The following is a 16,116-nucleotide window of genomic DNA, read 5'->3' on the forward strand; positions in this document are numbered from 1 at the left end:
CCTGTAAGCATTTATCACCAGGTAGTCACTGGCATATGTGTCATGGGGGAGGGGTTCTTCTTTGCTGAGTGAAGTGTTATTGGTAGATACAGATATTTTCAGGGTTATACGCAGTACTAGAAAGATATAACGAAAATAGGTTAGGATTCATGAGAATGTGTGCAGCGAGAGAGAGAGAGAGAGAGAGAGAGAGAGAGAGAGAGAGAGAGAGAGAGATTGATCATGAGGTACATTTGATTGTCTTCAGGCACCCAGCTAAAGACCCCTCTTACTCAGCAAGCATCACTCTTCATGTGTGACTTTCTCCTGATTCCAGTGAATGGCTGGCTCACCCTCCAGGAGGAAGTCACTGGTCTTTGTATCAGCTACTTCTTCTTCCTTGTCTAGACTTAGTGAATTATAGGCATTCCTGCCCTCCCCCAACTTGATTCCCTAGGAAACAGACATGAGAGTGGAGGAAGCTGTTGTACCTCCTACCTGCCTTTGTTGGAGGGAGAACCATTCTTCCCAAGTATTGCGAGCTGCCCCTCCCCAGCATGCATGGATGGAAAGGGGCAAAGCACGTGTCCAGCTCTCTGAACTCTACCCTCAAAGTTAACTTTCTCTTTTCCATACATTTTTGTTATCTTTCTTTGAAATGAAAATAACAATACCCATTCTCTTTGCCCACACTCAAGTGAAATAACTTAAGACATTAAATAACTATTTTGTGTATAATATTCATATAAATCAAACACTTCTGACTAAGCTTTTGTAATGAAGGGGAGGGGAATACCGATATCTTGTAAGCTTTTTTGTTTTCACAAATTCTTTCAATCATTTAGACATTTTTCATCTGGGTTCCAAGATACCCATTTCCAAGTATTCCTAGGCAATTCCATCAGGGTGTTTGTCAGGTACAACAAAATCAAAATTTCTATTGCTAAATTCTGTATCTCTATTGCCCTTTTCCAACTTGCTTTTTCTTCCCTTTCCCCCCTTTCTGTCACCACATGTCCATCTGCTCATTTTGCTCTGCTAAATTTCTCACCAAGTCTCAGCACCTCCTTTATCTTCCCCTGTGAGTTATCGAGTTCTATTAATTACATCTCAGCATATCAATTGTTTTCTCAAGATTATTCTTTTTATTAATCTCCTATTGTTATTGTTTTAGTTTAGACATTTCTTTCTTCCTCTCTGGATTGCTGAAAAAGCCATTTGTCTTTTTGCTTTCTCACTCTGATGAATTCTCAGATCTGCCTCAGCTTTCTTTTTAAAACATAAATTAAATCGCATTTTCTCTTATGTAAAAACCTTTTATAATTTTCACTGGCTAAATGATGAAGTTTAAATTCTTTAGCACGGCAGACCTGCTTTTATAATTATCCCCATTGTTGCCTCTCACACTCCTACTCATCTTTGAGACCTAGCTCAAATTTTTCTTCTTTGGTGAAATCTTTACAACATCCCAGGCAGAAGTTGCTATTTGGCCCCGAGTTGCCATGGCACCCTGTATGCATTATCCCATGGCATTTATCACACAGTGTTTTAATTATTTATTTATACATTTGTTTTCCGTGTACATTATGAGATCTTCTAAGGCAGGAACAATACCTTTCTTTCTTTCTTTTTTTTTTAAATCTATGATTCGTGGCACAGTGCCCAGAATATAACATGAATCCAAAAATGCGTGGGGATGAATGGATGAATATAGGGCATTCTGCTGTGTACTTGGAATACAAAGTAAACAAAACCTCGGCCTTCTGCTTCACAAAAGAGGAGCTAAATAAAAAGGGCTATGTAAAAGAATATATGTTTGTGTGTATGTGTGTGCATGTATGTGTGTGTGTACACATGGAGAGAGAAAGAAACGTTAGACAATAACATGCATAAACCCACACTATGTTTCAAATGGGTGGCTTGAAAAGATGTGGAATAAGTGTTCTCAGTAGACAGGATTTTCAAGAGATAGGAGTGATCTGATTTGAAAGACAAAGCCATATAGGATGAAATGTGAGTTTTGCTGGGGATGAACATTTGGGGAGATATGTCAGGACAGCCTGGGTGAACTGAGGCTGAATGTGCTGTATATGGAGAGTGATGAAGTGTAAGATGAATGTAGAAGTTTGAATTGTTTTTGAGAAAGAAAAAAAAAAAAAAAAAACCCACCACCAACACCAAGACCACAGGTTTTTCAGTATGAAGCGAGATTTTTGAGAAGTTTAAGAGATACAAATCATCTAAGTCGCATATCAAATTCTTCTCCATATAATCTTATTTTTTTTTTTTTTGTCTGCTATTCATTACATCCCAACTCCATCTGAACCTTCTTCAAGTATGAAGGTCTTAAGAACATCAGGGTTAACCTGTTTCTGAGTATTATTTTTCTCCCTGGCACATAACTTGGTTTATTAAAATGCTTTTAGGGCCACTCACATTAGAACTCTGTCCCCCTCTAGAACTGGTTAAGTAAACACTTGGATTCTGGAGCCAAACTGTCTAGATTTAAATCATGAACTCCTGAAAACTTGGCAATGACCGTGGGCAAATTATTCCACCTCTCTGATTCTGTTTCACAATCTGCAACATTTGGATCATAGTAGTGATATCCCACAGAGCTGCTGTGAGTACTGAAGAGTAAATAAACACGAAGTACAAAAGATGGTATCCGCACTGGTAAACTCTGTATAAATGCTAATAATTATTATTTGGTTAGTTTCAAACTTTGTTTTTTAATTCCTTGCAGTACTATGTTAAACTGACTGGAATATGGGTATCTAGTGTGATGGGCTGACAGATCTGACTCCATGAGAATGTTATAGGCCAGATCTAAGGGAAATGACTAAACAGACTCCATTTTGCTCTGAGATTCCATGTTATGTAGGAAATAAGCTTCTCCCATGGGAACACCCCACCTCTGTGCCCATCATCAGTTACTTGGTGTGACATGTTTAATAATATACAATGGCAACTCCTATGTAGTAAAGAATTGCTCTCTTGATACCTATTGCTCCTAAACAATGTACCATGTAAACGGTAATTGTGTGGATGTTAGCAACCATTCTTTAGTTTGTACCTAGGTAAGGGTCATTTTCACCCACTTCCCCCTCTGTTGATGATCTCATGATGCTAATGTGTAATTTCAAATCATAGCAACAGAAACTTATGATTAATGTGATTTTTGGTATAAGAACCCTTACAACCCTGTGGTCGGGGCTGTTCTCCCAACAGACATTTTTTGGGGCATTGTGTGAGACAGTCAGCCGGCCAGCTTAATAAAGACTCTCAAATTTGGACTTCTCAGTGGTGATCAGCCTGTTCTTAAGTTGCACCCCATAATACTAGTTGTAGTAATATTCTATTTTTATGATGGAATATAGAACTGAAAATAATTCTAAGTATTTACAACAAAGTTGTAGCTTTTCTTTATACAAAACACTAACCAATCATATTTCAGGAGCCTATTTTTAAAATGTTCTACTCTGTTATAAGGGATGCCTTTTCAATCTATGCAGCCTATTGGTTTCTTCTTTTGAAACTCCAAGTTCATATCTTTTATCTTTACCTACTGGGGTCTTCGTACTTCCTTATGGATTTTATGACTGCTTCGTGGAGCAGTGCAACAGTGACATCAACCATTCATCGTTATGCATTTACAAATATTTTGCAGCCTTTTTTTGTAATTTAACTTATTAAGCTTATGATAGTTTTTAAATTTAATGATGATTAAATTTTTATACATGTAACTTTTGATAGTTTCCTTATAACTTATTCAATTATTCTTGTGCCTCTGAAGGATATTGTTTGTTTTGCTTACTTATTATTCATTCCCTCTTCCTCTAAGGACAACCTGCTTCTCCTTGGGGAATCCTCTTGGGGAGAACTTCCCAAGTGCACTTCAAGTGTTCTGCATGGAGCCACTCCTAACCTCAGTCCTGGTGTGGGCTCTTGGCACCCTGAGACTGGGGGCACTGCTTCCTCTTGGAAACAGAACTATACAGTCAGAGCCAGTGTCTACTCAAGCTGAGGCTCCAAGTTGGCACTGTTGGTAAAGAGAACTGATGTTTATATTGGTATGGATAAGAGGCTGAAATCAAAGCCTGGAGCTACTGAAAATCACTTTACTGCTAAGAAAGGAAAGTCTGCCTGAAAATTGGGGCAACCAGAAGGAAAACAGAGCTGAGAGATGGAGAGAGCAATATCAAGGCCTGATGAAATGAGCCTGGATCTCATCCCTGGGCAGTTGAGTTTTGTGAGCCATTAAATTATCTTTTCACTTCAATTAGATTGTCATTTGCAACCAAAGACAGCTAATTAATTTTACTTAGAAAATATGGTAAGGTTATTTTTAAGATGAGAATACCATTTTCAAGCAATGGGAAGGAGCAAGGAATGTGAAGGAAATTGAAAATAGAGGGGAAACAGGGGTAAAGAAAGGCAGAGGGGCAATTTAAATTTCATCTATATGCTGATTAGCCTCAACCGTATAAGTCCATTCCAGACCCCTTGCCTGAATTCTAGACTCATATATCAAATATTACTTCTTTCATTTTCTGTTTGGATAACTCCAGAGGTCTATTACTGGTTGTTAAGATAATGAAGTCTAGAATCAAACAACTTAAACTCAGATCCTAGTTCTTTCATTTATTAGTTGGGTAACCTTGAGCATGCTACTTAAAATCTCTATGACTTAGATTTTGATCTACATAATGGGGATAATAGCTAACTGTTTTATTGAATCATTATGAGAACTTAAAGAGTCAATACCCATAAAGCACATGGCTAGTATTACCTATTTCCAAAATAACAGTTTTGATTTCATACTACATACCCTCCATACCCAAATATTTCCTTCCTTAGTTTATCTCTGTTTCAGTAAATGAAACCATTCTCAATGCAATTATAGAAAAGTAAGAGTGACTGAATATGAGAAGCTATTTAAAAAATGGACTGAAGTCTTAAAACTGAAGGAGCAAAAGGCAAAAAAATTTAGCCTTAAAAGAAAAATGAACCTTCTTTTCATAAAAACAAGCTTAGCAGGCTGTGGTAGTTTGGCTTAAAGTAATGAGTGCCTAAAAGGTAATTAATCAGCATTTTATCTAATGTAGATCTTAAAATATTACTTAACTGCTATATATTATTTGATGCAGAAGTATTTTCTAGACACTAAAATGTAAGCAGTAAACTAAACATGAAACATCTTCCTAAATTAGCCTTATAATCTAGCAGGGGAAGTCAACTGATCAAGTAGGTAACATAATAAAATCATGATATGTGTTATAAAGAACAATAAAACAGAAAAGGAGGACAAGCAATGTAGAGATCAGAAGTTATTCTTGTGAATGGGGTCAACATGGAAGGCCTCTCTGAAAACATTTAAGCAGGAAGTGGGAGGAAAAACAGGGGGAAGAGCATTGTAGGCATATGAAACTGACGGACTTGTAAAGGTCAAATTCAATGAGTAGCAGGTAAAGTAAGGAAGACCACAAGCTTGGAGCATAATGAATAAGAGAGAGAGAAAAGAGATCATAAAGGCAGTTCATAGGGCAGATTAAGTAGACAATTTTAAGGATGGATTTTACTGAGTGAAATGGGAAACCATCAAATGTCTTTCACCAGAGGAGTGACTATCACTCTGTTGTGTTGAATATATACTGAAGGAAGTCAAGAATGGAAAGAGGGACAGAAACTGCATCTCCATAGCAATTCAACCCAGGAATGGGATGACTCTGGTTAGGGGCAAGGTAGTCAGTGGAGCTGGGGAAAGATGGGAACACAGGAAGTCTTTTCTTACTATTGTGGTTAAAAGATAACATAAAAAGCCCTGAGTTTACAAGAGATCATTAGTTTTGGTATTTCTCTCACCTCCCCATCTAATCTATCAGAAAATCCTGTCAGATACTTTCTAAATGTATTCAAATATAAGTGTTGAATTTATTATGTTTTTAACCACAGACTCTGGGGGAAAATTTTATCAGCATCAGAAGATGAGATGAGATCTAGCTACTCTCTTTTATGGTTTGGATAGAAGGTATCTCCTAAAAGTTCCTGTGTTGATGAAGGAATATCTGGAGGTAAAATGATTGGGTCATGAGAACTGTAACCTAATAGGTCCATCCTAGTTGAATGGATTGACTAGGTGGTAACTATAGGCAGGTGGAGCATGGTTAGAGGAGCTGGGTCACCGGAGAGCTCCCTGGAAGGGTTCATCTGCCCTGTGGCCCCTTCCCCCTACCCCCTCTCTCCATTTCCATGTCCTGAGTAGATTTTCTCTTCCTGGATCTTCTGCCATGATGTACTGCCTCACTTTGGACCCAGAGGAATGAATTCAATCAACTTTGAACTAAACCTGTGAAGTATGAGCCAAACTAAACTTTACCTCCTCTAACTTGTTCTTGTTGGACATTTTGGTCACAGCAAGGAAAAGCTGACTAACATACCTCCCTGGCAACATATTCTTGAATTGACTTTCTTGGTTAATCTTCACAATAGCTTCTTTCCCCAGAGGTAGATACTGTGATTCAAAGATGTTTTAAAAACTATCTTAGAATAACATGGGTAGTAAATGTGTCACAGATATCCATTGCTAAAGTCTGTTTCATTCAAACCTTTGTGTGTTGCCACTAAGGATAGGAGAATAAACAGGAGGTTTTTGAGGTTAAAGAGCAAGGAAACAAGGGACTCAGATTAGGTACCCTTAGTCTTTACAGTAAACCATGAACTTTCGCTACTGAAAATGAGAAGCATGTCAGGGATGAAAAATGGCACTTGACTTGAGATTTGAGAAGTATGGAAAATATTTGGAATAGCCATTATGGGATTTAAATAAAGGATCAAGATTTCATTTATTATAGAAAAAAAATAACTGATGGTTTTGCTGACATTAGTTCTACGGTATTGAAGTGAACTTAGTCAAGTGTCACGATCTTCTATAGCAATGACCCATGATCCATGTGCAGGATCAGAGTGGCAGTGGAGTTGACCAGAGGAGGCACAGCAAAAGATCAAAAGCTGGTGGATGACATGGGCAAAAATATACTTTAATTTGCATTTTCATGGATCGAGACTTCACTTTCATCAATTTTCTTATTTTCTAGAGAATTAGAGTTTTGCCTGTTTTCTTAGATACTCAAGGAACCTGATTCTTGTTCATTATTGATGAACTCTATGCATATTATGTCCATTTTCATTTTGTTTTGTCAATTACATAGGCTTTCTGAGGTGCACTTGTCTTACCACCTCAACCAGAGATACTGCACCATAGTATCTTCACCTATTCTGAAAACTTGGACACCAGGTTAAATATTGCTCTTTACCCTAAAACTCAGCTACCTAATAGATTTCAGTATCAAAGTAGATATTCTTCACAGTAATCAGTTTGGGCCACTGTTTAAAAGAACTGTTTATAAGAGAATATTTAGGTTTATAGAGACATTGAGGAGGAAGTACAAATAGTTTCTTCTATTATTGACATGCTACATTAGTGTGGTTCCCGTGTTACTGTGATGAACCAATATGAATACATTGTTAACTAAAGTCAATAGCTTACTCTTTCTATGGGTTTTGTCAATGATGTATCCATCATTTTGGTATCAGTTTTACTGCCCTAAAAATCACCTGTGTTCTATGTATTTGGCCTTCCTTTTTGGGTTATTTTAAACTTCCGTTCCTTTTATATTATCTAATATTCTACTATGATCCTCAAGGTCAAAGAGAATTGTTTATATTTCAGTCTCTGATTACCTCTTTCTAATCTACTAGCTCATTCATATTTTCATTTATATTTTACCTATCTTTCAATCTCATTTTGATTATCTAATTAATTTTCCCAAAATTTTATCTCCCCAATTTTTTCCCTGAGATACTTTCTCCCCAATCGAGGTCATGCTTCCTTGATTACTTTAGCTTTTCGTTCATCTCACTAATTATCTTGCCAAATTCACCTACCACATCTTGACCTCTATATGGATGTTTTAATCTCTGTATCTCCACCTGAGCTTTCAATCTCAGTTGCAGAAAGTCACACCTTTGTGTTGATTAGCTGCAATGAAAATGTCAGTCTTACACAAACCTCAGCTCCATCTTCAGTGCCACTGATCTATCCTTCATTCACTCTGCAGTCACTGGAGTCCCTCAGTATCTATTTCAATCTCTCACCACTCTCCTGTTGACTCTTACATAATACCTGTCCCAATCACTGTCAACACACTTCAATTCCTATTTTTATCAATAGATTTAAAGTGATGAGATTATGATCTTCCTCAACCTCCCAATCTCTTGCTGACAGATTAAAAAGACACCTTCTCAACATACTTTTTCAGCATCAAGGCAACATCTTTACCTCATCAAAATCAATTCTCCATTTAATACCCCCTATCTCCCCAGGATCTCTATCCTTCACCAATTAACTTCCTTTTCTTATTTTAGGTTATTTTTTCTTTCTTTCCCTTCCTCATTTTATAATTACACTTAAGTTTCTGTTAACTTAAAAACAAAACAGAACAACAACAATACCCTATGGGAATCAAAGATTGTTCTATTATCTCTCTCTTCCACTCCTCAACCAAATTTTCTGAAAGAGCAATATATATACATGCCACGTTCACATTTTCACCTTTAAGTTTTTACCTAATCCTTTGCTGTCTGGCTTCTCTTTTTACCATGGAACCAAAACAGTGGTGGCTTAGGTCACAAAAACCAGGCAGAGACTGGAGGGTGTTTTCAGTCCTTGAAAATGTAACTGCACTGGGTGAGGTCTGCTTTTATGAGTCATTCACTGTGAACCCAACTCAGTTCAGATGCTATAGCTCTAGCAGAAAGTCAGAGTGTTATTATCTAGTACATCAGAGTGTGTGAGAGGATGGATTGTAAGGCAGTAAGAGTAGTCAAATCAGCCCTCAGATCTGTGTACAAATCCTCCTCAAATCCATGGTTGACCCCTAAACTACACACGCAAAATGTAGGAGAGTCCCTACCAAAATCAGCAGAAAGGAAAAGGCAGAAGTTTGCAAGAGTCAAACAACGGATTCTGATTTTCGCCTATAACAGGGAGATAGATTAAATTTTGAGTCCCTCATAGTTAAAAAAATAAAAGGTATACTCTGAATTTGATTATCTTGTAAGATTATCACTAAAAAATGCAGCTCAGTAAACACATATTAAGTCCATAAATATTGAGAATATGCCACTTATAGGACTATACTTTGAGATGATTCAAAGAAAATTCTTGGCTTGAAGTTTAATGACAACAGAAGTTCAGATAAATAAAAGGGATAAACAGCCTCAGCAATGGTAGATGAGCAGTGAAATGCCAATATTTATTCTTTTTGTACCTTTGAAAGATAACTAGTTGCTTAAATCAATTTCGTTGTGAAATTAATAAAACATGCATATATAGCTACAGAAGTACAAAGGTTAGGGTCGTTATAAATGGAATTGTATTGCTGAAAACTCTTTGATTTTTAAAATTTGAAGTGATGTAATATTAGTTTTAGATAGAATGCTTTTACTTAAGAATGCATGGATGTTATAATCTCTAGACTAACCACAAACAACAAAAATACAGAGATACAATTCAAAAGGCAACAGGGGAAATGAAATAAAATATTAAAGTAATTTCAATTTACATCCCTTCGATAAAGAAGGACATTACATACTGCTTAAGGGAAGCATAAATCAGCAAGACATAACAATCATAAATATCTATGCCCTGAACATTGGCTCATCCATGTACATCAAACAAATCCATCTCAATTCCAGAAATCAAATAGATCACAACACAATAATACTACGTGATTTTAACACACCTCTCTCACCACTGGATAGATCTTCCAAACAAAAACTGAATAAAGAAAACACAGATCTCAATAACACAATCAACAATTTGGACTTAACAGACATATATAGAATATACCATCCAACAAAGAACAAATACACTTTCTTCTCAGTAGCACATGGATCCTTCTCTAAAATAGACAATATTTTATGCCACAAAGCTACTATTAGCAAATACAAGAAGATAGAGATACTACCTTGTATTGAAATTAGAAATAAATGACAGAATAAAAAACAGAAACTTCTCCAATACCTGGAGATTAAATAACACGTTATTATATGATGAATAGATAACAGAAGACATCAGGAGGGAAATAAAAAAATTCTTAGAAGTAAACGAGAACAAAGACACATCGTATCAAAATCTCTGGGACACTATGAAAGCAGTACTTAGAGGAAGATTTATTTCATGGAGCGCATTAAACAAAAGTAGAAATCAACAAATAAACGACCTAACACTACAGCTCAAAGCCTTAGAAAAAGAAGAACAGACCAACACCAAAAGTAGTAGAAGACAGGAAATAGTTAAACTCAGAGCTGAAATCAATGAAATTGAAACAAAAGAAACAATACAAAAAATTGACAAAATAAATAGTTGGTTCTTCGAAAAAACAAACAAAATTGATAAACCTTTAACCACACTAACAAAGAGAAGACGAGAGAAAACCCAAATCACTAAAATTCGGAATGAACAAGGAAATATCACAACAGACACAACTGAAATACAAAACATAATTAGAAGCTATTTTGAAAATCTATACTCCAACAAAATAGAAAATTTCAAAGACATCAACAGGTTTCTAGAGACATATGAATTGCCTAAACTGAACGAGGAGGACATACACAATTTAAATAGACCAATTTCAAGTAATGAAATAGAAGAAGTCATCAAAAGCCTACCAACAAAGAAAAATCCAGGACCAGATGGGTTCTCAGCCGAGTTCTACAAAACCTTTAAAGAAGAGCTCATTCCAATACTTCTCAAAGTATTCCATAAAATAGAAGAGGAGGGAACCCTCCCAAACTCATTCTATGAAGCCAATATTACCCTGATACCTAAACCAGACAGAGACACATCGAGGAAAGAAAATTTCAGACCAATATCCTTAATGAACACCGATGCAAAAATTCTCAACAAAATTTTAGCAAATCGCATACAAAAACATATTAAAAAGATAGTGCACCATGATCAAGTGGGTTTTATCCCAGGGATGCAAGGTTGGTTCAACATCATGAAATCAATAAATGTCATTCACCATATCAACAGACTTAAGGTTAAGAATCACATGAGTATTTCGATAGATGCAGAAAAAGCATTTGATAAAATACAGCACCCCTTCATGCTCAAAACACTAGAAAAATAGGGATAGTGGGAACATTCCTTAACATTGTAAAGGCCATCTATGCTAAGCCCATGGCCAATATCATTCTAAATGGTGAAAAACTGAAAGCATTCCCCCTAAAATCTGGAACAAGGCAGGGATGCCCTCTTTCACCACTTCTATTCAACCTTGTCCTTGAAACTCTAGCGAGAGCAATTAGACAAACCAAAGAAATTAAAGGGATAGGAATAGGAAAAGAAGAACTCAAACTATCCCTGTTCGCTGATGACTTGATTATATATTTAGAGGAACCGGGAAAATCCACCAGGAAACTTAGAACTCATAAGTGAATTCAGTAAAGTAGCAGGTTACAATTTCAATGCTCATAAATCCAATGCATTTTTATACATAAGTGATGAATCTTCAGAAAGAGAAGTTAGGAAAACTACCCCATTCACAATAGCATCGAAAAAAAAAAAATACTTGGGAATCAATCTCACAAAAGAGGTGAAAGACCTCTACAATGAGAACTACAGAACACTAAAGAAAGAAATTAAAGAAAACCTTAGAAGATGGAAAGATCTCCCATGTTCTTGGATAGGCTGAATTAATACTGTCAAAATGACCATACTACCAAAAGTGCTATACAGATTCAATGCAATTCCAATTAAAATCCCAATGACGTACCTTACAGAAATAGAACAAGCAATCATGAAATTCATCTGGAAGAATAAGAAACCCAGAGTAGCTAAAGCAGTCCTCAGCAGAAAGAGTGAAGCAGGGGGTATCGCAATACCAGATCTTCAACTCTACTACAAAGCAATAGTAACAAAAATGGCATGGTATTGGTACCAAAATAGACAGGTAGATCAATGGTACAGAATAGAGGACATGGACACAAACCCAAATAAATACAATTTTCTCATACTAGACAAAGGGGTCAAAAATATGCAATGGAGAAAAGATAGCCTCTTCAACAAATGTGTGCTGGGAAAACTGGAAAACCATATGCAACAGAATGAAATTAAACCCCTATCTCTCACCTTGCACAAAACTCAACTCAAAGTGGATCAAGGACCTTGGAATCAGACCAGAGACCCTGCATCTTATAGAAGAAAAAGTAGGTCCAAATCTTCAACATGTTGGCTTAGGATCAGACTTCCTTAACAGGACTCCCATAGCACAAGAAATAAAAGCAAGAATCAACAACTGGGATAGATTCAAACTAAAAAGCTTTCTCTCAGCAAAGGAAACTCTCAGTAATGCGAAGAGAGAGCCTACAGAGTGGGAGAAAATCTTTGCCACTCATACTTCAGATAGAGCGCTAATTTCCAGAATCTATAAAGAACTCAAAAAACTCTACACCAAGAATACAAATAATCCAATCAACAAATGGGCTAAGGAAATGAACAGACACTTCACAGAAGAAGATCTACAAGCAATCAACAGATATATGAAAAAATGTTCAACATCTCTAGTAATAAGAGAAATACAAATCAAAACTACCCTAAGATTCCATCTCACTCCAATTAGAATGGCGATTATCAAGAACACAAGCAACGATAGGTGTTGGCAAGGATGTGGGGAAAAAGGTACACTCATACATTGCTGGTGGGGTTGCAAATTAGTGCAGCCACTCTGGAAAGCAGTATGGAGATTCCTCAGAAAGCTTGGAATGGAACCACCATTTGACCCAGCTATCCCACTCCTTGGCCTATACCCAAAGGAATTAAAATCAGCATACTACAGAGATACAGCCACATCAATGTTCATAGCTGCTCAATTCACAATAGCCAGATTGTGGAACCAACCTAGATGTCCTTCATTGATGAATGGATAAAGAAACTGTGGCATATATATACAATGGAATATTACTCCACATTGAAGAATGATAACATTATGGCATTTGCAGGCAAATGGATGAAATTGGAGAATATCATGCTAAGTGAGATAAGCCAATCTCAAAAAACCAAAGGAAGAATGATCTCGCTGATAAGTGGATGATGACATATGATGGGGGGTGGGAGGGGTTATCGTCAGGGTTAGGGTTAATTTTAGGGTTAGGGTTAGGGAGGGTGGCAAGAATGGAGGAAGGAAGGACTGTATAGAGGGAAAAGAGGGGTAGGTGGGGTGGGGGGAAAGGGGGAAAAATGGCAGAATTAATCAAACAACATTCCCCTGTGTAAATTATGATTACACGAATGGTATGCCTTTACTCCATGTACAGAGAATCAAAATACATCCCATTTGTTTACAATAAAAAAAAAATTTACATCCCTTCTCTAAAAAAGGTTAGAAAGAAAAGGAACAGAGGAAGACATATATAAATCAAACAGTAAATTATAAATCTAAATCCAACTATTCAACAATGTATGGTAAGGACACTAATTTTAAATGTGTATGAATTACATATCAGAGCTTCAAAAATTGTAGCAAACTCTGATGAAATTAAAGAGTTGTTTAAATTTGAGAACTGAAAGAATAAGAGAAAATATAATTATAGATGTACCTTGTTTAGTTACCCAAACTAAATGATTAGTCCCTTCAAGAATTAGCCTTCCTGCCTTCCTTCCTTCCTTCCCACCCTCCTTCCTTCCTTCCTTCCTCTCTTTCTTTCTCTCTCTCTCTCCCCCTCCCTCCCTCCCTTCTTTCCTTCCTCTCTTTCTCTTTCTCTCTCTTTAACATAGCAACTTTAAAAGACAATTGTGTGAATTATGCTTAAAAATTGCATTGTGACTTAATTATATACCTCATCCTGACAAAATGTTTGGGACGTGAGTTTGGCAAAGGTAAAGGTTTCATTTAAATTCTGTTTTATTATAGAAAGTATTTTAAAATTTAGTTCATTTTGTCACCCAATTTTATTTCTAAAAAGTTCATAAAATAGTATTGGGTGAAGTCTTAATTTGACACCACAATCTAATGCCTTGTATCAGACTTATTTTATACGAAATTAAGGGTTCTAGGGGTAACAGTTGAATATTTAGGTATAAGACAAATAAATGAATTCTTACCTTAAAGACCAGCTCTCCTACCAAGCCATTCCATGTCCCATCTTCTTGTGGGCTTCCATACTTGTGATCCGGTGCAACATAAATTTCATAGTTAAAACCCAGGTAGTTAGATAAGGCATCCAAAACATCAATAGAGAAGCCCTGGTATTTCTTCGGCTTACCCAAAACATTTTCAGAGACCATTACGAAAGGCTCTTCCTACATGAAAATAAAAGAAAATTTGATGTCAATCAAGATTGTTCCCTAAAAGGAAAGACTAATTCTTTAAATAACTTGACTTACAAAGTCCAAAAACTGTTTTAAGCTTTGAAATCATTAACTTAGTAATATAGTTTATGCGTTAACGCATCATGTCATTGAACAAGGTTTAATCACTTAATTTCTTAACATCTCTTATTTAATAATTTTCAAATCAAAAGTGGGATGAAAGTAACTGAAAAATTTAAAAAGTCATGAGTTTATGTTTATTGCTATCTCAAAACCAGTCTAAAATTCACCAATAATACAATAAGATGCTTTTACTATATTTATTACCATTTTGTATATATATTTAAAAATACATAAAGTAATATCCTAACATATATAATCTAGAGATGCAACTCTGAAAAGATTGAATATTCTAAGAACACATACATTGGCCAAAATGTATTCCATGTCATAATTACTGGAAGTTATTTGCTAAATAATTTTATAACTTTGATATAAACACACAAATTATTTGCAAAAATAGTTTCTCTACTACTACTATAAGAAAATCACTTTCCTTTTTGGTATACTGTCTAATTTGGTAAATTTGGCAAATTTGGGTTTTACTGCTACTTTTTTGATGTACTCACATTTATTTTTTTCTTTTTAAAGTTAACAAATATTTCCTTTTCATTTTAGAACACTTAATGTTATGAGGGACCAATTGGTATGAAAAGAAAGAAAATTAAATAATCTATTCTTTACTTTGCTCACCTTGTCCAGAAATATTTCAGCAATAGTAATATTTATAGATAACCATTCATAGTATATAGAGTCCATCTAGCCCTTTGGGCAGGCTAAAATCTTTCTTTGGGTCTAAGCCAGAACGCCTGAAGATTTTCTTTTTGAATAATTTTTCCTTAGGGATGAAGAAAATAGCCTTTATTGAGATGTAAAACAGTACTTTGCTTTTGGCTTTTACTCAAAGACACAAAGTAAGTGCCTAATAAAATCACTGCACCTGCTTCAAAAATACTGTCCACTATAATGCTCAATTTTTTCCCCCTAAAATTCACCATTAACTAAATGTTTAATTGCTCAGGATCAAAGAATTTCATTTTGCTGCAGTCATGCCTTTTTTTAAAAAGGATGAAAATAATGTAACTAGTTATTGAGGTTTTCTTTTTTGTTTTACCGCTTAGGTCATCTTAGAGTAAAATAAATCAGTAAACGGTTCAAAAGAGTAGGTTACTGCCAATTGTTCCTCATTAGTAATTCTCTTCTTTTATCATGATTGTTTTTTCCATTTTAGCACTATTAAGAATAAGGACGACATATAGTCCTAATTCAGACAGGGCAATTCCACGTGACTAACTCCCACCAAAACAATGTAAGCAGGGTGGTTTAATCATTATTTTTTTGCTCTCCTTCCTAGTCTTTGCCAGCTAGTATGAACATGTGATGCCCAGTGTCCTGGTATCTATCTGAGACCACACATCACAGAGAAACAAGATAGAAATCCATGTCTCTGACACTTGAAATTCTGTACCAGCCTGGCACAGCAGAACCTCTCAGGAGTTCTACAATATATGGAGGAAAAAATCAAGAAACTCCAATTTTTTTGTTGTTACTAATATTTTCCTGTAATAGTACTGTTGGATGCTAATGAATATTGATAGATAATTAAATCAGTAGATTAGAGGTGTTGAGAATGAAATCCAAATTTCTGTTAGTATTGATTTTAATATAAATGGCAGACATGAGTAAAATTCCATTTCAAT

At 35.7% G+C, this 16,116-nt stretch overlaps 1 protein-coding gene across 1 annotated transcript in view; it reads right to left on the reverse strand.

Moving 5' to 3' along the window:
- The window catches only part of Grid2 (glutamate ionotropic receptor delta type subunit 2), a 1,421,540-nt gene that overhangs the window by 328,724 nt on the left and 1,076,700 nt on the right, over positions 1 to 16,116 (reverse strand). The window contains exon 10 of the mRNA XM_047565820.1: positions 14,150 to 14,347. Coding sequence (XP_047421776.1) covers positions 14,150 to 14,347 — 198 coding nt within the window. The remainder of the gene's footprint in view (positions 1 to 14,149; positions 14,348 to 16,116) is intronic.

Source organism: Sciurus carolinensis, chromosome 10 (genome assembly GCF_902686445.1).
Source record: "Sciurus carolinensis chromosome 10, mSciCar1.2, whole genome shotgun sequence".
In the NCBI taxonomy this organism is placed as follows: Eukaryota; Metazoa; Chordata; class Mammalia; order Rodentia; family Sciuridae; genus Sciurus; species Sciurus carolinensis.